Source organism: Globicephala melas, chromosome 1, assembly GCF_963455315.2.
Source record: "Globicephala melas chromosome 1, mGloMel1.2, whole genome shotgun sequence".
NCBI lineage: Eukaryota > Metazoa > Chordata > Mammalia > Artiodactyla > Delphinidae > Globicephala > Globicephala melas.
Window position 1 is genome coordinate 152,806,364 of NC_083314.1, and position 20,213 is coordinate 152,826,576.

General features: G+C 48.3%; 1 protein-coding gene across 1 annotated transcript in view; it reads right to left on the bottom strand.

Moving 5' to 3' along the window:
* Positions 1 to 20,213, bottom strand: part of CFAP57 (cilia and flagella associated protein 57) — a 76,377-nt gene that overhangs the window by 1,568 nt on the left and 54,596 nt on the right. Inside the window, exons 18-21 of the mRNA XM_030866856.2 lie at positions 14,031 to 14,147; positions 12,566 to 12,700; positions 12,341 to 12,484; positions 4,733 to 4,865 (exon numbers count right to left, since the gene is read on the bottom strand). Of these exons, the coding sequence (XP_030722716.1) occupies positions 4,733 to 4,865; positions 12,341 to 12,484; positions 12,566 to 12,700; positions 14,031 to 14,147 (529 nt within the window). The remainder of the gene's footprint in view (positions 1 to 4,732; positions 4,866 to 12,340; positions 12,485 to 12,565; positions 12,701 to 14,030; positions 14,148 to 20,213) is intronic.

The window sequence follows — 20,213 nt, forward strand, 5'->3', positions numbered from 1 at the left end:
TGCGGCATGTGGGATCTAGTTCCCTGACCAGGGATCGAACCTGGGCCCCCTGCATTGGGAGCACATAGTCTTAGCGACTGGACCACCAGGGAAGTCCCTTAACCATTTTTAAGTGTATGGTTTAGTAGTGTTAAGTACATTCACATTGTTGTGCAACTAATCTCCAGAACTCTTCTCATCTCAAAAAACTCAAACCGCATCCCCATTAAACAGCTCCCCAGTCCCCCCACCCCCAGCCCCTCGTAGCCACCATTCTGTGTTCTGTCTTTATGAATTTGATGACTCTAGGTATCTCATATAAATGGAATCATACGGTATTTGTCCTTTTGTGTCTGGCTTAGCATAATGTCCTTAAGGCTCATCTATGTTGTATCATATGTCAGAATTTCCTTCCTTTTTAAGGTTGAATAATATTTCATTGCATATATAGACCACATTTTGTTTATCCATTCATCTATTGTTGGAAATTTGGGTTGCTTCCACCTTTTGGCTACTGTGAATAATGTTGCTATGAACATGAGTGTACAAATATCCTCTTTGAGACCCTGCTTTCACTTCTTTTGGGTATAAACCCAGAAGTGCAATTTCTGGTTCAAATGGTAACTCTGTTATTAATTTTTTGAGGAAACACCTTACTGTTTTCCTGTTTTACATTCCAATCAGCAGTGCACCAGGGTTCCAATTTCTCCAGACCCTTGTCAACACTCGTTATTTTCTGGGTTTTTTGTTTGTTTTTTCTTTTTGGTTTGGTTTATTTTGATAGTAGCCATCCTAATGAGTGTGACACAGTATCTCATTGTGGCTTTGATTTCATTTCCCTAATTGTTAGTAATACTGAGCATTTTTCATGTGCTTCTTGGCCATCTGTGTATCTTCTTGGAGAAGTGTCTATAGTCCTTTGCCCATTTTTAAATCAGGTTTGTTTGTTTGTTTGTTTTGGAGTTGTAGGAGTTCTTTATATATTCTGGACATTGACCCCTTATTAGCTGTATGATTTCTCTCATTCCCTAGGTTGACTTTTCACTCTGTTGATTGTGTTCTTTGATGCACAGAAGTTTTAAATTTTGACAGTCTAATTTATTATATATTTTCTTTTGTTGCCTGTGCTTTTGATATCATATCCAAGAAGTTATTGCCAAATCCATCCTCTCCTCTTCTCTTAATGGATGACATTGCCACCGTCTTCACTGAGGAACGGTGTCCCCAACTCCCTCACCACAGTCAATCTTCTCTCAGTGGAAGAGGGTTCTCTTTCCTATCTGCTGCCAACCCCTTCCCTGGAGGAAAAACTAGAAAAGAACAGACGATGGTGGCCAAGGAAGAGAGTATTTTAAAGAGGAAGTGGTCAGCAGTGGCCAGTGGCCAGCTTGCCTTGGCCTCTAATTGACCTGATGGGACCAGCATTCAGAGTACTCAACTTATCCCATCCTTCCCAGGAGAAGTCTGGATCCTTCTCTGTCTGCCTTTGCTCCTTGCCTCTTCTCCTTTACTGCAATTTCTAGACTCTTGATCTTTCTAGGCTCTTGATTTCTTCTCTTTTCTAGGTCTTGACCCTTCATCCACCTTCTGCTACCGGTTGTCCCTGGTAACCATCTCCTCAGTCAAGCTGTGGCCTAGCCATGGAGCCCTGGGAAAAGTAGCACCCCTGGGAAGGTATAGCACACAAAAGCCTACCAGCCCATCCACCTACCAGCCCCTCCACCTTCTTGGGCCTGCGTCACTCGCCTCTGCCTAGTTTCTGTTTACGTCCCTGCCTGCTTTTTTCATATACTTATTATAGGCATCTGTATATTTTCTTTGGAGAAATGTCTATTCAAGTCCTTTGCTTATTAAAAAAATTTTTTTTGTCGTTGTTCTAGTTAAGTTGTAAGAGTTCCTTATATATTCTGGATGTCAACACTTTATCAGATATGTGATTTTCAAATATCTTCTCCCATACCATAGGTTGCCTTTTCACACTTTTCGATTGTGTTCTTTGATGCACAAAAGCTTTAAATTTGGATGTAGTCCAATTTATCTACTTTCTTTTTGTTGTCTGTACTTTTGATGTCCTATCTAAGAAATCATTGCAAAATCTAATATAATGTAGTTTCCCCCTATATTTTCTTCTATGAGTTTTATAGTTTTAGCTCTTATGTTTAAGTCTTTCGTCCACTTTGAGTTAAATTTTGTATATGATGTAAGGTAAGGGTCCAACTTCATTCCTTTGCATGTGGGTATCCAGTTTTCCCAGCACCATTTGTTGAAAAGATTGTCCTTTCCTCATTGAATAGTTTTGACACCCACATTGAAAATCATTTGACCATATATGTGAGTGTTTATTTCTGGGCTCTGTATTCTATTCCATTGGTTTATATGTCTATATTTATGCCAGTACCATACTGTTTTGATTACTATAGCTTTGCCGTAAATTTTGAAATAGGAAGTGTGAGGCCTTCAACTTTGTTCTTTTTCAAGAGTTTTGGCTATTTGGGGTACCTTGAAACTCCCAATGAATTTTAGAATGGATGTTCTATTTCTGCAAAAAAATGTCATTGGGATTTTGATAGGGATTACATTGAATGTGTAGATCACTTTAGATAGTATTGACATTTTAATAAATCTTCCAGTCCATGAACAAAAGATGTCTTTCCATTTGCTGGTCCTAAGCCAGACTTAGGTTCTTCATGATCAAGGCAGACAATTGGTAATACCTGTCTTCAGCCACTACTGATGAAACCTCCCTTGAGTAAAGCTCTATGACACAAGTGGCATGATATTTGGTTTGCTTCAGAATAATCTACTATGGGTGTGGGAGGGAATAATTGGGGGGGTGTGGCGATAACGATGAAACAAGAGCGACCGTTGTTCAAGTCAGGGAATGAATTCATGGGGATTCATTAGAATTTCTCTCAATTTTTGTCTATGCCTGATAGTTTCCAACACAGCAATAAGAAGAACCTGGCTATATCATACAGCATCCTGAGGAGGTCTCAACTGGTTATTTGCTAGGCCGCTGGGGCATATTTGAAATAATTTTTTAAAAGAGAAGTTTTGTGATTGTTCACAGACACATCTATGCTTCACCTCCAACTGAAGATGGTTTCACCTCCAAGAAGTCAAGTTCTGTCTTTTTTTTTTAACAGATTGATTAATTAAATTCAATTAATTTATTTATTTGGCTGTGCCACGCGTCTTGTGGGATCTTAGTTCCCCAACCAGGGATTGAACCCTGGCCCTCGGCAGTGAAAGCGCAGAGTCCTAACCACTGGGCCACCAGGGTAGCCCCCAAGTTCTCAGTCTTTTTAACACATGCTGTGCTCTTATGTCAGTTCTTCAGAGTTAATATTGTTCTTCAGGTACTACTCACAGAGTTTACCCTCTCAACTTCAACTCTAACGACAATGGCGTATGAGACAACAATTATATATATATATATATATATATAAATAATTTGTAACAGTTCAAGACTCACAAACAGTTATGAAAATAGTGCAGAGAGTTCCTGTGTATCCTTCAGCTACCCTCCGCCAATGATAATACCTTGTGTAACCACAGTACCTGAGGTGGTGATATTTGAACGACCCAGTCCACAGCTGTGGAATGTTTCAGTTCATTAGGGTTTCTAAGCTTTATTCCTGAAGGTAAACCACCAGAAAACAATATACTTGAACTATGTTGGCTTAATTTTCCACAATAATACCTTATACTCTTGCTTTTTATTGACTGTCCAGATAAGAAATGGACACCTGAAGAATGTTTTTTTATTGTCTGAAAACCTACCGTTAAAGACTGTCAATTACGTTGTTCAATATCCCTTTTTTCTTTTTCTTTCTTTTTTTTTTTTTTTGCGGTATGCGGGCCTCTCACTCTTGTGGCCTCTCCCGTGGAGGAGCACAGGCTCTGGACGCGCAGGCCCAGCAGCCATGGCTCACGGGCCCAACCGCTCCGCGGCATGTGGGATCCTCCCAGACCGGGGCACGAACCCGCGTCCCCTGCGCCGGCAGGCGGACTCCCAACCACTGCGCCACCAGGGAAGCCCCCAATATCCCTTTTATAAGGCTCCATGTATTTAGTTTCTCACAGAACTTAGTACCAGGGAAAGGTTTGTTCCTCCAGAAAAAAACTTCCTTTCCATATGAGAGCTATGTAAACCATCACATTTTTTCCCTTTTTGTCTTGGCTATCAGAAATTCAGAGGAATTTTATAACTGCAATAACTAACTCATTTAATATTTTTAATGTAATTCTTTCCCCTCTCCCTTTAAAATAAATTGTTTCTGGTCCTTATTTTTGCCTTTATTTTAATCGTACAGGCCCACAATCCTTGATCCACAATTGTAAAATGCAAAAACCTTTAAAAATGGAAAGCATTTTTAAATTCATGAAGTTTAGTGCGAATATTCATATATTTCACTACAGAAATACTAATGTGTTTGATTTCAGGGCACTGCCCCAGGCAGTACATATAGTATGTTCTTCCTAAGATCTGAAAGATTCTGAATTCTGAAACCTTTGCTAACCCCAAGAATTCTGGATTTGCGAGTGTTTGAATGTGGTAGGGTCCTCACAAATCCTTTGAAGAGCAGGCGCGTGGCATGCAGAGGTGCCCAGGAGGCCATGGGGTGGATGTGAGCTGATACAGGAGGAAACTCAGGAGAGGCAGCTTTGAAAGCCACAAGGAGACCTGCTCGCGGCTGCCATTGGTCCCTCGATCCCAGTGCCCATCTTTCTTGACCACTGGTGACATTACCTGTCTCTGGAACGTCTTGTGGTTGAATTTTCTTGGTCAGTTTCAGGGCTGCTTCAAGGTCATAGACTTGGGAGCGGGTGAACTTCAGCTCTCTGCGGAGCTCATTAATCTCCTTGATCAGGGAGACATTTTCCTATAGAGAAGGAGGAGGAGAGAGTGAGTGTAGATGGATAAGTGGTCAGTGGGCACAGGACCTGCTCTGGCCTCTGGGGCTAAGGGTGTGGGGAAGAGTCAGGGTTGGTCCTGGACCCAGATTACATCTCTGGTGCCTCTACTGTGGCATGAGTCTTTATCCTGGCTCATGGATCAACCTCTTGAGGTACCAGCTGACTTACCTTCAGGTGGACTCTGGCAAAGTTAGCTACAGGCAGTGTGCGCCATTCCTATCCATCCAGGCTCTTCCCATCCGTAGCAACAACAATGCTTTTCTAAGCACTTTTCATGAACTTAATGCATTGAAGTTTCATAATAACCCTATGCATAGATTCTATTACAACCACAGTTTTAAAGTAGAGAAAACTGAGGCACAGATAGGTGATGTAACTTACCCAAATTACATAGATAGCAAGTGGCAGAGCCAGGATTCTGACCCAGTCTGGCTCCAGAGCTCTGAGCTCTTAAGTACTGTGCTACACTTTGGTTTTTTTCCATTCATTTGTTGAACCTACATTTATGTGGTATCTGCTGCATCCCCCGGATGCAGACAGAAATAAGACATGGTTTCTGCTCTCAGCAGCATACAGTTTACTGAGGAATAAAGAAAAGTAAATGGATAATTAACATTCGCTACATCCACTGGAAGTTCACTTCTCTCGTTAGTATTTGATAAATATTCATCCATCCAATATTTATTGAGTACTTATTATGTGCCAGGCACTGTGCTGATCCTGAGGTGTATATATAGAGAAAGTAAGACTTGGCCTCTGTCCTTGAGGAGTTTAGGGTTTAGTGAGGGGTCTGGGCACACTTTAGTGAGGTGGCCACCTTGCTGGGATGGAGGAGTGGGACACAGAGGAAAGGCACTTAGCTCTGCCCGAATGACCAGGGTGGATTCCTAGGCACTGACCCCTGGGCTGAGGCTTGACAGAGTTAGCAAGGAGAGGGTAAAGGGGGTCCCAGATAACTGGAATGGCAGGAGAAAGGCACAGAATGACACGGCAGGTGTGTGGGGTGACCTGCAGCAGTTCTGTGTCACGGGAATATGAGGTGAGAGGAGTAGAGAGGCATGCAGGGCAGAGCCGGCTGCAGGCCAGGTGGAGGGGCTCTGCGCTCTGGGACCAAGCAGTCTCTTCTCTCTTGCCTTGCCTTCCTTTGCACACTCAGCACAGGAGCCCCAGTGGAGCGTCCCTCTCACCATGGACCGCTCTGCTCTTGGAGCCCACGGCCTCAGTACTCAGCACGTCCGCCACAGCACCTCTCATAGGACTGTGCAGGAATCGCCTGAGGATCCTGTTTAAATGTGGCTTCTGACTCAGCAGGTCTGGAGCTGCTCCTGAGATTCTGCATTTCTAACCAGGTCCCAGGAGATGCTGCTGTGGGTAGTAGCAAGGCCCTCAAGGGTCTGAGTACCAACAAAGGCAAACACTGACCAAATCTACATAAGACGAACCTGTGCCGGAAACAAACTGTGCTTCCCCTTGGGACACTGGCTCTGGAGTGGTGAGTGTGGAGTCTGAGCCCAGAGCACAGGGTGATCCCAAGCACTGCTGTCAGCGAGCAGGACAAGCCTTCTCTGTCATGGGAATGTGAACTGCAGACACCCCGATAATCCTTCCCTCCAGAGCCTTTTTAATTAGGCAGATCAGATCTACCTTCAGATTTTCAGTATTTCACTTAATTTCACTCTTCCTCATTAAAAAAAAATGTTCTCCGGATGAAATGCCCAATTATTACCAGTCCCTCATCCGCAGGCTCAGCTTTGTGCCTGTTTTTCTATAAAGTCAGCAGGTTTTCTCCTTCTGATTTCTTACCCTTTTAACCAGCCCAGGCCTTGGTGAGGCATAGCCCACATTTTCTTTCCAGATGCTCTGTTTCCTCCCCCTGGAATTTCTCCATGCTGACTTTATATCATGACATAATCACTTAAGTGCATATTTATTGGATTCTAAGACCTTGGACTCTGCCTGGCCTGTAAGAGGTGCTCAATAAATATTTGTGGAAGGGATAAGCAAATGAATAACTAGCACAGTGGATACCAAGTTGAATAAGATTGAATCCTGTAAACCAGCAAATCACAAACCAGGGGGTAAATGTTGAGCAGGGGAGACCAGACAGAAGGGAGTCTTAGGAGAGCCACAGGGAACTCCTGGGCACACCAGGCCACTCAGGGGCTCTCTCCACTCCTCCTCTTAGCTGGCATCACTTAGCTTCACTTCCCCTGCTTCATTCAATAAAATAATCGTAATCAGAATAAAGATTAGAGACTGAAAGTGCCATTTCCCCAGTTCTCTCCAGAAACTTCTTCCCGGTCAACCTCCATTTTGTCACTCAATCCTGTCGACTTTGTGTCTGAACTGAATCTCATGTTCATTCATAACCAGCTCTCAGCATCTTTCACCTCTGCTACTGTAATGGCCCCACGTGGAGCCCCTGCCATTCTCTCCACCCTGACAGCCCTGTCGCCGTGACTGGGACTTCAGGCTCCTGGTACCTTTTGATATGCATGTTTCTGACGCCACTGCCAGCCCTGGACACCTTCACGAGGCTGGTCACCTAAGACAGGTCTGCAGAACACGACTCAGGCCTCACTAGAGTGTGATTGAGGCCCAGGACTCAATGCAGCCCGATTCCTCTGCTCCGTTGGTTCATTCATAAAACAGAAAGCCTGTTAGGTGCTTATTGTGCCAGACGTGGGAGGCCAGCTTGGATCCAGTGCAGAGAGATGGCCCGCAGGGCGGTCACGGGTGTGAGGAAGCCTCCCTGTGGAGCCTGGGGGAGGGGCGGAGCAGGGAAGAGTGTTTCAGGCCCGAGCCAAGAGGGAGCCAGCAGGGTCTGAGCCGCCAAATGCTTGATGACGAGGATAAGAACAAGATAACAACTCCAAGGGTGGACTGGATTCCTGCACTGTGTCAGACACTCTGCATACACAGCCTCGTTTAATCCCTACAACCACCTCAGCAGGAAGGTATTATGGGATTCAGCTGCCTATGAGGAAGCCGAGGCTGTGCATGGGTGGCAGAGCTGGGATTCGAACCTGGTGGCCTCCGCCCCCAGGTGCCTTGATGCCTCTGACTGCTGCCTCCCAGACTCCACTCTCACCTCTGCTGTACGTCACCTCCGTCAACACCTCACATGGTATGGAGGCCGAGGGAGCCCCTGAAATGTACAAGTGGGGCTGCCTTAAGAGGGCCTTCCGGGGTGGTCCGTGCTCTGAGGAGTCCAGAGGCCACACTGAGGTCGACTGTAAGTGCCTTGGGTCGTTTTGTGAAGTCAAAACGTGAAGGCAGCAGGTTTGCTGAGCTTCTCTGTTCTTGATCCCCCCTTGGTCAGAACGGTCTACCAAGGCCCCTCTGATCCTCCAGACCCCCAGCCAGCTCCTCTGCAGGGAAGATCTGACCTGGGTCCATCGAGCGCCAGGACTTGGGGCATGTGAGAGAGGCTGGCTCGGGGATGCTAAGGTCTGTTTATATAGAAAGGCTTCTGAACAAAGAGGCTACGCCAAGCTGTCCAGCACTGCCTTTGGCTGAGGGGCAATGCCAGAGAGCCTCACACGGGAACCCGCTGACAGAACTTCGACTCCGAGGGAGAAGGGCGCAGAAAGGAAATGCCTAGAGCACCCCCTGCTGGCCTACCTTGAGTTGACACCTTTAAGAATACAGCAGGGTCTGGTTAGTGGGGAAAAAGCAGGCAATGGATTTAGTCCGAAAACTTGGGAGCCCCACTCAGTGGCGTCTTTCCGGAGCCCGCAGTTGGTGGGATCGCCATCTGCCTAACTGCACAAATGAACCATTTCTCCACTCCTCTTTCAGCCTTCCTCTCACATCTAACCACCCACTTCTATTCATCACCTCTACTCTGAAACATCTTCTGACATCACAGCTTTCCCCTCCCAAGGCCTGTCATCTCCCTTTAACATGGGAGTCATCTTCGAAGGGGTTTTCCTGCCTCTTGCCTTTCCCCACTGGTCTTTCCCCCCTGCCCACTGAAGTAACCTTTCCGGAACAGGTAACACCCCTACCTACATAAGAAACCTGAGGGGGCACCAGCTTATAAAATAAACTTCATGCTTCTTGTGTGACACGGAAAGCCCTTTCAACGTGACCCTAAGCTACCTACCGTTCCAAAGGGCCCTTCCTCCTTCCCCCATGCTCTGCAATAAAGTTACGTCGGGGGATTTCTGGGTCCCCAAACACCCCACAGGCCTCTCTCTTCTCTGACTGTTCTCAGGTTGTGTCCTCAGCCTGGAAGGCTCTTCCCCCATTGCTCCCTGACCCCCTCTACTCACCCTTCAAGGCCCAGCTCAAGTGCCATGCCCCCTAGCTGAAGCCCCCCTCTCCGGTGAGCTTACCACCCTGGATGCGCTGCACGGAGCAGTGCTTATCTGTGTCTGGCTCAAGTTCCCTAGGTGAGCTCGCTGAGAGTAGGCAAGCCATCACATTAATCTGGGAATCCTCCACGGCCAGCTCGCAGCTTGGCATGTAAGAAGCCCGCAAAATACGCGTCCTGAATGAATAAAGTACGTGTCCTAGATGTTTGTATTCCATTGCAACTCTTATTTTAGTATCGGCAGTCATGCTGGAGAATGAATGAGGAGGCCCCGTGCTCCTATCTGAACATATAAATGAGACAGTGACCTCATTTTCTGTGTTTTCTAACAAGTTTCTCTCAGATGCCATGTCTGCCCCAGCCTTCCTCAGCCTTTTGAGACTTAAGTGTCAGGGCCTCGGTACCTGCAGATGCAGCTCCTTACAAACGCATACCAAAGCAATGGGCACCCCAGGCCACCAGCTGGGGGGCCTGGGATCATCTGTACTGTCCCGTCTTCTGTGCCTCAAGCCCATAGGCACTCCCAGTCTGTGCTGTGATGGCCTTTCAGGCTCTCCTACTAGATTTTGCCTTGGTTCTTTTTTTTTTTTTTTAAATTTTATTTATTTATTTTTGGCTGCATTGGGTCTTCGTTTCTGTGCGAGGGCTTTCTCTAGTTGTGGCGAGCGGGGGCCACTCTTCATCGCGGTGCGCGGGCCTCTCACTGTCGCGGCCTCTCTTGTTGTGGAGCACAAGCTCCAGACGCACAGGCTCAGTAGTTGTGGCTCACGGGCCTAGTTGCTCCGCGGCACGTGGGATCTTCCCAGACCAGGGCTCAAACCCCTGTCCCCTGCATTGGCAGGCAGACTCTCAACCACTGCGCCACCAGGGAAGCCCTGCCTTGGTTCCTGAGTAAGTCTTTTGCTCGGAAGAAGGGAAGGAAAATAGCATTTTTGGAGCACCTTTTCTGTACAGGGCCAGTGGCCAATGCTTGACGTTAGTTAGCTCACTCAATCCTTGCAGTAACTGGCTGAGGTTGATGTTTTCTTCCTCTCTTACAGATAGGAAGGCAGCTCCTGGAGAAGTTCAGGACCCGCCCCCGCCCCTCCCCCAGCAAGACTGGCCAGCAGGAGGGGAAACTGGGTCTGTACAAAGACAGGGCTGTGTTCTTTTCTCCAGGCCTGCCACCTTGCCTGGCCCTTAAGACCAAAGAAGGAAACAACTTTTATCATCCAGAACAGTAGTTTTGAAAGTTTTTCTTTTTTTAAGTCTTCCAAACAAAATCTTACACAGAGCCCACCGCAGTAAGCAAGGAGTCTCCCTGGTTGAGCAGGTGATGGGAACCCAGAGCCCTGCGTCCTGACCCCCCTCTGGCCCCCTGCAGGTGCCTGTGGCGCTTCTGTGCATCCACAGGGCTCCGCAGCACACAGGTTTACAATGCTGCTTGAGCAAACACTCTCCGGGCTTCTCCCTGTTGATGGCTCCCTCTGCCAGCCACCAGGGAGTGGTAGCGTTGGGCAGAAGCCCTGCTTGGGTCTCCTCTGCTCCCGCTACCCCAACTCTCACCCTGGCCCAGCAGGAGTGGGCATGTGGCCCCTGGGGAAGGGGGGAGCAAACGAGGCCCTTCTGCCTGTCCTGAGCAGCCTCATGCTGACGCTTACACCGTCACCTAGGCTGTGGTCTTTCCTTTTCCTTCTTCTCCTAGGATTGACGTTTGCTTTGGGAGTCTGGTTGTCATGGAGAGAGGGACTCAGCCCTTGGAGGACCCCTCAGGCCTGTGCCCTGGTGGCAAGTCACAGATGAGAGCTCAGCAATGTCGCCAGTTGACAACCACTCCTACAGTCTCCCTGGTCCCCCTGCCCCGCAGGCTGCACTGCAGCGCCCCCGGGGACTCTCCATGCTCGGAGCACTCGAGACCCTTAGCAATGGCTCTGTGTATCAGCTGCTGGTGCCTAAGGGTCCCAGCAATGGAATCTACTCCTATCTCTGGGCCTCCGACTGCTTTCATGGCTCAGGAGCTGGGCAGTGGGCTGCTTAATGGTGTGGGCTGCTTTTAAGCAGGGGCTGGTTGTAAGGTGGCATGAGACCTGCCGTGCCTGGGGCTGGCCTGAATTGCAGTGTGCTCTGCCCAGCTGTGTTCGGAACTGATTTGTTTCAATCCAACTGCAGCCCATCCCCATTCCAGCATTTTAATTACAGCATTCAAGAAATAGGAACATAAAAAGGTACATGCCTTATAAATGCGATTCTGATGTTCTCTTTTGATATTAATTCACATTAACTGCCTTAGGTGAGACCGATACCCGAAGAGAAATTGGCGGCAGAATCCTGCATGGCAGTCTGATAGCGTGTGTAAGTGGAGGTGGCAGTAATGGGGTTAGGCTCTCTGAACGGCCTTAGGAAGAGTCCGGGGAGGTGGGCGTGGAGAGCTCATTAAAGCGAGGGGAGGCCAACACTTAGGGTGGGTGTGGTTGGCTCTGGACCCGAGAGATAAGAGTAGGGACCTGAGGCACCAGAAAAGCCGGAGGAGGTGGGAGGAGATGGGCATGTTCCCAGGAGAGAACTTGGCCAGCAGGGACCATGTGATAACAGGTAGCAGAATAAAAAGCAGCAAAACAAAGTAAGGTGAAACAAGAGCTGGAAACAGAAAAGAGGAGAAGGAAGAGAGTAACTGGGAGAGCTAAAGTCACGTGGCCAAAGTCCAGAGGGGTGGAAAAATTCCATCTGATTCTACCAACGTTATGAGGTGCTCTGTGCCAGGGGGTGAGGGTGTAGCCAAGTCCTGGCCCAAGGAGAGGAGTGAGGCAGGATGCAGGAGTGCTTTGGATAAAGATGGGAGTAGAAAAAAGAAACGGGTGGCTGGTGAAGTGAGATGGGGCAGAAATGAACGAATCTTGGAGGGGCAGGAGTGGGCATGGAAGTGCCTAGAAAACCTCCTTGGCAGGGCTCTGGGCCATGGTCACCGCCAGGATGAGCTCTGGGGGGGTCAGAGGAGACAGGTCAAAGAAGGAGCTTTGGAGAAAGCTAGTGGGTCCCTTGGACATTTGGGGAACCCTGAGGACAGTGGTCTTGGAGGGGCCCTTGACAGGCTCTCTTGTCTCTGACGGCCCAGCCTCGAGGGAACTGAGGGGCGCGTGCAGGTACCTGCATGATGCGGACGTAATCCGCGCGGTGCAGCTCACTCTCCTTGACCACCTTCTTCTTGAGGGTGGCCAGGCTCCTCTCCAGGTGCTCCCGCTGACGGCTGTACTCCTGCTGCAGGTCCGAGTTCAGCCCTGTGATCTCCACCTGATGGGGCAGGAGGAGCTCACCGTGAGGGAGGGGAGAGCCTGGAGGGCAGGGGAGGGCGGAAAGGGAGGCAGAGCTCACCATGTCTGCCCGCTGCACGTACTTCTCAAAGAGAGCGCGGAACTTCTCCTTCAGCTGCCGGGGTTCTTGGATGTACGCCACACAGTTGTGAAGGTCCGTCTTAAACTGTTTGACCAGCGCCTCCAAGTTCCGCTCCTGCAAGCAGAGGCATTTACTTCTAGCCCTATAGGGACTCTCCAGGGTCAGGGGCTGCAGCCTTGTGACTGCTTAAAGGGACAAGAGACACCTCATCTAGGACTTCACCGTTGACCACCAGGGGCCACACAGGGCCCAGAGGCCTAGATGGGCACCTCGCCCAGAGGGAGAGGCCCTAAAACTCCTGTGTCCCTGGCCTGAACAGTTGCATTTTTAGGAGGCAGCACACACTGATTCCTTTATTGGCTCTAGATTCCTTCCAGGACCACAGGCCTTAAAAGGCTAAAAGAGGTGCAAGTGGTCACCTACTCCTTTCGGAGCCAAGATGCAGAGCATCGATTCTCTCTTGCAGACCCCTGCGCCAGGGCTTCCCTGCCCCTTTGTTAGCTCACCCAGTGTTTCTCCCTCCTGAGGGCTGCTGTGAGTGGGTAGGGAAGATAATGACAAAATTGAGCAGACTGGTTCATCTGCAAACTTGGGCTACGTCCTCCCTCTTCCATCATGCTATTCTCAGATACCCATCTTCCCCTACCCCTGACCTAGAGAGACTCTCCTTTTTCTTCACTCTCACAGCTCTTTATTCACGTTCCATAATGTTCAGCCTTGGCTGGCTGCTAATTACTATGCACATGCCACAGATCACCTGTCAACCTCTTCAGTTTGTGAAGGGCAGGATCTGTATCCGTTCACGTTGATAGCTCTGCAGCTTCTAGTATTACCCAGTACAGAGTCAATCCTTAATGTGAGGGGTGGAAAAATTCAATCTGATTCTACCGACGTTACGAGGTGCTCTGTGCCAGGGGGTGAGGGTGCAGCCAAGTCCTGGCCCAGGACCAGAGACTGGGTTCCCAGCCCTGGCTCTGTATGTGCTCACTAGCTGTGGGTGCTGGGTGAGGTTTCTAACTTCCTAATCTCTCTGACCTTGCTTTCCTTGTTTATTACATAGAGAGACCAGAATAGGCGATTTCTGAGGTCCTCTTCGCTCAGTATTGTTTTGGCAGCCAAGCCTTTAACCACCGACTACAGATGATCTCTCTGAACAGGTTCCTTCCCAGGCCACACAAGCCAATGTTGTGAGCATTCCTATAACACTGGCTTCCCACCTCCTTGATCACTATACTCAAAGTCATTTTATAGTCTCAGATGGATTCAGTTACGTAAATTTACATGAGCCTGAAATAGGGCAGGGCTGTGAACAAGTAAAGAATGCGAGTTAAAACGGGTGTATCTTAGCTACGGGCTGGCTCTGTCTCTTGAAAGCCAGCTGCCCGTTGCAGACAGGCGCCAGCTCCTGAATCCAAGAGCTGCCGGACTCTGAAAATCCTCACACCTTTTGTCTCTCTCTGTGCATCTCCTGATCAGTAGCTCTTAATTTCTGCCACAATTCTGTGATGTTCAGCTCCAGCTGTGTGTTCTGCTTATGGAAACGCTCCAGTTCAGTTTCCATCTACAGACAACAGGGGAAAAAGAGTCAAGAATAAGAAAGTAAGCCAAGGAAGACATGCAGATGGCCAATGGGCACATGAAAAATGTTCAACATCACTAATTATTAGGGAAAGGGAAATCAAAACCACAATGAGATATCACCTCCTGCCTGTTAGAATGGCTATTATCAAAAAGGCAAGAAATAATAAGGGTTAGAGAAGATGTGGAGAAAAGGAAATTCTTGTGCACTGTTGGTTGGAATGTAAATTGGTGCAGCCACTATGGAGAACAGTACGGAGAGTCCTCAAAAAATTAAGAATAGCTGTATAACAGAGGATCCAGCTATCCCACTTCTGGGTATTTATCCAAAGAATGCAAAAACACTAATTTGAAAAGATATATGCACCCCTATGTTTATCGCAGCATTATTTACAATAGCCAAGATATGGAAGCAACCTAAGTGCCCATCAATGGAGGAATGGATAAAGAAACTTTGGTACACACACACACGCACACACACACACAACACACACACACACACACAAATGGAATACTATTCAGCCATAAAAAAGAATGAAATCTTGCCATTTGCAACAATATGGATGGGTTCCTTTAGGGTATTATGCTAAGTGAAATAAGCCCAACAGAGAAACACAAATACTGTATGATTTCATTCACCTTTGGGATATAAAAGACATGGAAGGAACTTAAATGTCCATCGACAGATGATGGATAAAGATGTGGTACATATATACAAAGGAATATTACTCAGCCATAAAAAAGAATGAAATAATGCCATTTGCAGCAACATGGATGGACCTAGAGATTATCATATTAAGTGAAGTAAGTCAGATAAAGACAAATATCACGATATTGCTTATATGTGGAATCTAAAAAAAATGATACAAATGAACTTATTTACAAAACAGAAATAAGACTCAGAGACATAGAAAACAAACTTATGGTTACCAAAGGGGATAGCGGGGGTGGAGTGGGGGGAGATAAATTAGGAGTTTGGGATTAACATCTACACACTACTATTTATAAAACAGGTAAATAAGGATAGCACAGGGAACTATATTCAATATCTTACAATAACCTATAATGGAAAATAACCTGAAAGTTATATGTATAACTGAATCACTTTGCTGTACACTTGAAACGAACACAACATTGTAAATTAACTGTACTTCAATTAGAAAAAGAACAAAAAACAAACAAAATAAATGAACAAACCAAACAAACCAAGCACACAGATACAGAGAACAGAGTAGTGGCTACCAGAGGGAAAAGGGCAGGGCAAGGGCAACATGGGTAAAGGGGAGCAACTGTACGGCGACGGATGGAAACTGTACACGCTGTAGTACATATGGAAGTAGAAGTATAATGCTGTTGGGTGGGAGGGAGGGAGACGCAAGAGGGAAGAGATATGGGAACATATGTATATGTATAACTGATTCACTTTGTTATGAAGCAGAAACTAACACACCATGGTAAAGCAATTATACTCCAATAAAGTAGTAAATAAATAAATAAATAAAAGAACAACAACAACAACAACAAAAGAAATATAATGCTGCACACATGAAACTTACATAACATCATAAACCAGTGGTACCTCAATGAAGAAAGTCAGAGAATGAAAATTATATTTGAGAACTGAAGTCTTTCAGTGGGAATGTTTCCCCTGCTACCAGGGCACTTCCCTTCTAGTTCCCACACTGGAAGGAACCTTTCTTCTTACGTCTCGCCGTCCCCAAAGCTCCCCACCCCTTGGCTGATAATGTTAACCCAGATCATGTGTTTCTATAGCCCGGCTATGAATTTTTTGCCCTTAGTTTCCCTGTTCCTTCCTTCTTTTCTTGAATTCCTTATAAATTGACTGGAACCTGTAACCTGAGGCAAGGTTCTGCAGAAAAGCAGCTTCCTTGTCCTACTTTGTGAAGTTGTATGAGTGAATCTTGACCCTCTGGGGCCACAAATCATCAGGGCCGACCCTCAAGCAGAAAGTTTTGAGGGACCAGCATGTAGGTGTCCCCAGTCTAAGGCATAAAACAGAAAAGAGGAGGCTGAGAAGGAATCTTTGCCTCATCATTCTGTTGAAAAGGTCTGAAAAATACAACTTCAGAGGGCCTCATCTTCAAAAGAAAAAAAAAAAGAAGCTACCCATGAGCTTCTGACTCTTTATTCATTGTTACATGGGTATCAACCAAGGACAGGTGAGTAACAATCAGAGCTTCTGATTAGAATGAGATCAGCTGTAGGTGAGCTCGTCTTTGATTTAACTCCTACCAAAAGCCAAGGAGTGCAGTCTGACTGACACGCCAGATCTGGTGGATCTGGTGGATCGAGAGGTTTGCTGACTATTTTGAGGGGGATGGGGAGTTCACGGGGTTTTTTCCTGGCTGGATGGAGTAACCCCTCTAGCTTAACGCAGGCCCTTCGGCCAGATTTCAAGGCTCCCGGCCAGCTTCTCGGGTACCAGGAGGCCCTAGGGAGCCGCATCCTGGACAGGAAGGGGCAGCGTTTGGAAGAATGTTAGCCTAATTACAGGAAGCATTTTGCACGAACAGAGTAGCCCTTTGACCCAACGCCTGGCATAAAAGCGGCTCTCAATAAATATTCATATGAATAACATATGAATAAATGAATGCATCGCGGGTATAGAAGGCCACGGGAAGCAAGACTGAGGGAAGGGAGGAGAGCCTGAAACAACCTGCCTCTGGAAGAATGATAAGATAAACATGCAGTGTTGGCAGAGCTATGTGGAGCCGCCTGGTAGAGGACACAGAGCAAGTGTGGATGTTTACATAGCTAACGAAAGAATGTATCCCTTAGAAAGGACTGGCAGGCTGTCACAGGCATAGGGATACAGACCTGACTGAGAGGCAGTTTTCTTCAAGAAGCCTCGGGTCTAGAGGGATTAGAGGGAAGTAAATGAGAAGTTCACGTGCAGTAGGATCAACACCATCAGCAGTCAGGGCGGAAAGGGCCCTGTGTGTGCACAGTGCAGCTGAGGGGTGGCACCTAGGGAAGGGACGCTCCGTCGGGTTTTGTAGGAGGCATAGGGTTTAAGGACAAGTTGGGAAGGAGAATCTCAGGCAGAGAGAACAGCCATGCACAGAAAGGACCAGAGGCATGGGCAGCCTGGCACATCTCTGCAGGCTGCAAGTGGTCCAGCCACCCCTGGACCTTGGAGGGGTGCGTGTGAGGAAGTGGGAGTGGAGCTAGAGAGGTCAGCTGAGCTGGGTCATGCAGGAGCCTGGGGCTGAGGCTCGAATGGTGTGAAGCTCGGACTTTACCCTGCCCAGAAGTTTAAATAGGTCAGAAGTTTGGCCCTTATCCTGAAAGTTCAGGGAGCCACTGACAGGTCTTACCCAAGGAGTGGCATGATCTGATCTGCACCTTAGGAGGCCTGATGCAGAGGCTGTACTGGAGAGAGTAAGACTGGAGCCAGGTAGCCTGGTCAGGAGGCTGACGCCGTGGCCCAGGTGAGATGCTGGTGCCCCAGACCAAGGAAACGGCCACTGCAAGAGAGAAAGGGGCTTCTCCGAGGCCTGGGTGCCTGCAGCTGGCTGTGCCTCTTTCTCTACAATCTTAAAGTCAGCAATGACCGGATTAGGTTAGAAAGGAAGTGATATGAGCAAAGCGTCAAACCATGCCGAGAGTAAAAATAATCTATTTCATAGAAAGATTGACATAGAAATATGTCAACTTTGAGTAGTTGGCTGGTCAGCCAGGAGACTAGCCAGTGAATGGGAACAAGCATCCTTTTCCTGGAGTGGAAATTCCATCTACTCGTCCAGGTGGTACTCATCACATTCAGAGATTCTTAGTGGGGAGCGGGGGCTGGGGAGAGGCATCTTGACCCCCGCCCCACCAGGGGACATGTGGCCACATCTAGAGACATTTTTGGTTGCATATCTGGGGGAGGGGGAGGACAACCCCCTGGGGGAGGACTGTCTCTACCTCTAGTGGGTAGAGACCAGGGGTGCTGCTAAATATCTCACAATGTGCAGGACTGCCCCCCGACAACAAGGAATTATCCACCCCAAAGTGCCAATAGTGCCGAAGCGGAGAAAACCTGCATTAGATGAAGAAATAAAAGAGTGTGAAGTAAAATGATGAGGTTCTGGAAACTCCTGCCCTAGGAAGGAGATAGTCACGTTTCATCAAAGAGAAGCTGGAAGAGTGTCTGTGAGGGGAGGCACTCGAGTCAGGGAAGTTTTCTGTTTTCAGGCACGGATGTCTCAGTCCTACAAAGGAGCCAAGGGCTTGCAGCTTCCTTCTTGCAGGGAAAGGAACTTCACAGGAGGTCCACAGCAGGTGGGCCTAATGTGTCTGACCCACAGAGGGAAGCCACCAGGTCACAGGCCCCTGGGGAAGGAACTGGGCCCAGACATCAGCCCTGGCAGCAACTGGCACCTGGGGTGGGGCAGGAGGGGTCCTATTTGACTCTTTCCCAAGGGGGTGGCATATTCCCTGCTGAGGATCAAAGCCGTGGTTGGTCCAGTTACTGAAGGGAACGTGAATAATCTCTCAGGTGTGTTGCTGCAGTGGAAGGCAACCAACCCAACTTTAAGTGCAGTTGACAAATATGTCAGATGAGGTGGGAGAAGTGGGGCCGTGACTGCCAGGGGCCTGCGGTGCATCCGCTTTCCAGGCAGGTAGGGCCCCTGCTCTTTCTCATCTTCTCAGGCTGCCATTCTTGGGCCCTGAGGTCACTCAAGAATGGCAGGAGGGCCAGAGGAGGCAGCTCTGTGGTCAGCTGGGAACATCCTTCCTTATCCCAGAGGCCAGGGAGAAAGTCATCGTCACAGGACATATCCTCTCTGGATGTCCCAGCCCTGGACTGATCCCACCACGTGGCCTCTTTTCTGGGCCTCCTGGAGAAAAGGCTTTGCTTTTCTCCACGATAGCCCTTGTGGAGCCAATTCTAGTTGGGCCATCGGTGCACTCTGCTACCCTTTTAGCTTTGCTCAGCACAGTTAGAGAAGATGGAGGGGGAGTAGGAGGCTGTTTTGGATAGGGTGGCAGGGAAGACCTCCTTGGAGAGGTGACACATGAGCTGAGACGTGAAAGACGCAAAGAAGCCAGTCGTGTGAAGATCTGAGAGCCTTCTGGGCGGGGGGAGCAGCGCAGCAAAGGTGCTTGTCCTCGGAACTGTCAGAAAGCCTGCAGGCTGGAGCCGGGGAAGGAGCCTGGAGATATGGCTAGAGAGGCTGGTTGAGGTGGGATCACGCAGGGCCTCTGTAAGGAGTCTGGGCTTCATTCTAGGTGGGAGGAGATACCACTGGGGGTTTGCTGTGGTCTCTATGTGGAGACCAGACTGGAGGCTGGAGTCAGGACCAGAAGAGAGATGATGTAGGCTTGGACTGGAGTGATGGCAGCAGAGGGCAAGGAGGGTTGGATCTGAGATATCGTTTGGAAATGGATCAGATAGGCATCGGTGACTTGGATATAGGAGTTAAGAGAAGGGAAGAACCGAGATGGCTTCCACACTTCTACGTTAAGCACCTGGGTGGATCGTGGTGCCACTGACTGAGAAACGGGGAAACTGGACGAGGGGGAGGTCAGGACCACGCTCGTTTAGATGAACCGTGGACCCCACTGTCAGCTGCTCACTGCCCAGTGTGGGGAGGCTGACAGGTAAACACGTCATAAGGAAATGCCCTGCGTACTGGGCAGAGGGGCCGAAGGGGAACACTTGTACCCCACTGGGCTCTCAGAAGCCCTCGTCCCTTGCTTCTGATCTCTCTCCTCTCTGCGTCCATCCTGTTTGCTTCCCAGAACACACTCTTAATTTTGCCACTCTCCTGCTCAAGAGCCTTTGATGACTTTCTACACTCCTTATCAGATGAAGTCCAAACACCATGGCCTTGCATAGGGCCCCCACCAGCATGTTTAGTCTGAGAAAAAAGTGTTGAATCCGGAGGGGTGTACTTTCTGGTGGACAGGCTGGTGGCTGAGTACACATCGCCCCCTGGTGGCTGAAGGCCCAGCAACCGTGGTCCAAATAGGTCCAAAGCCCACCCCAAGGCCCCGGGGGAAGCCAAATCCCAAAGCACTTTGCTTTTGCACCACCGAA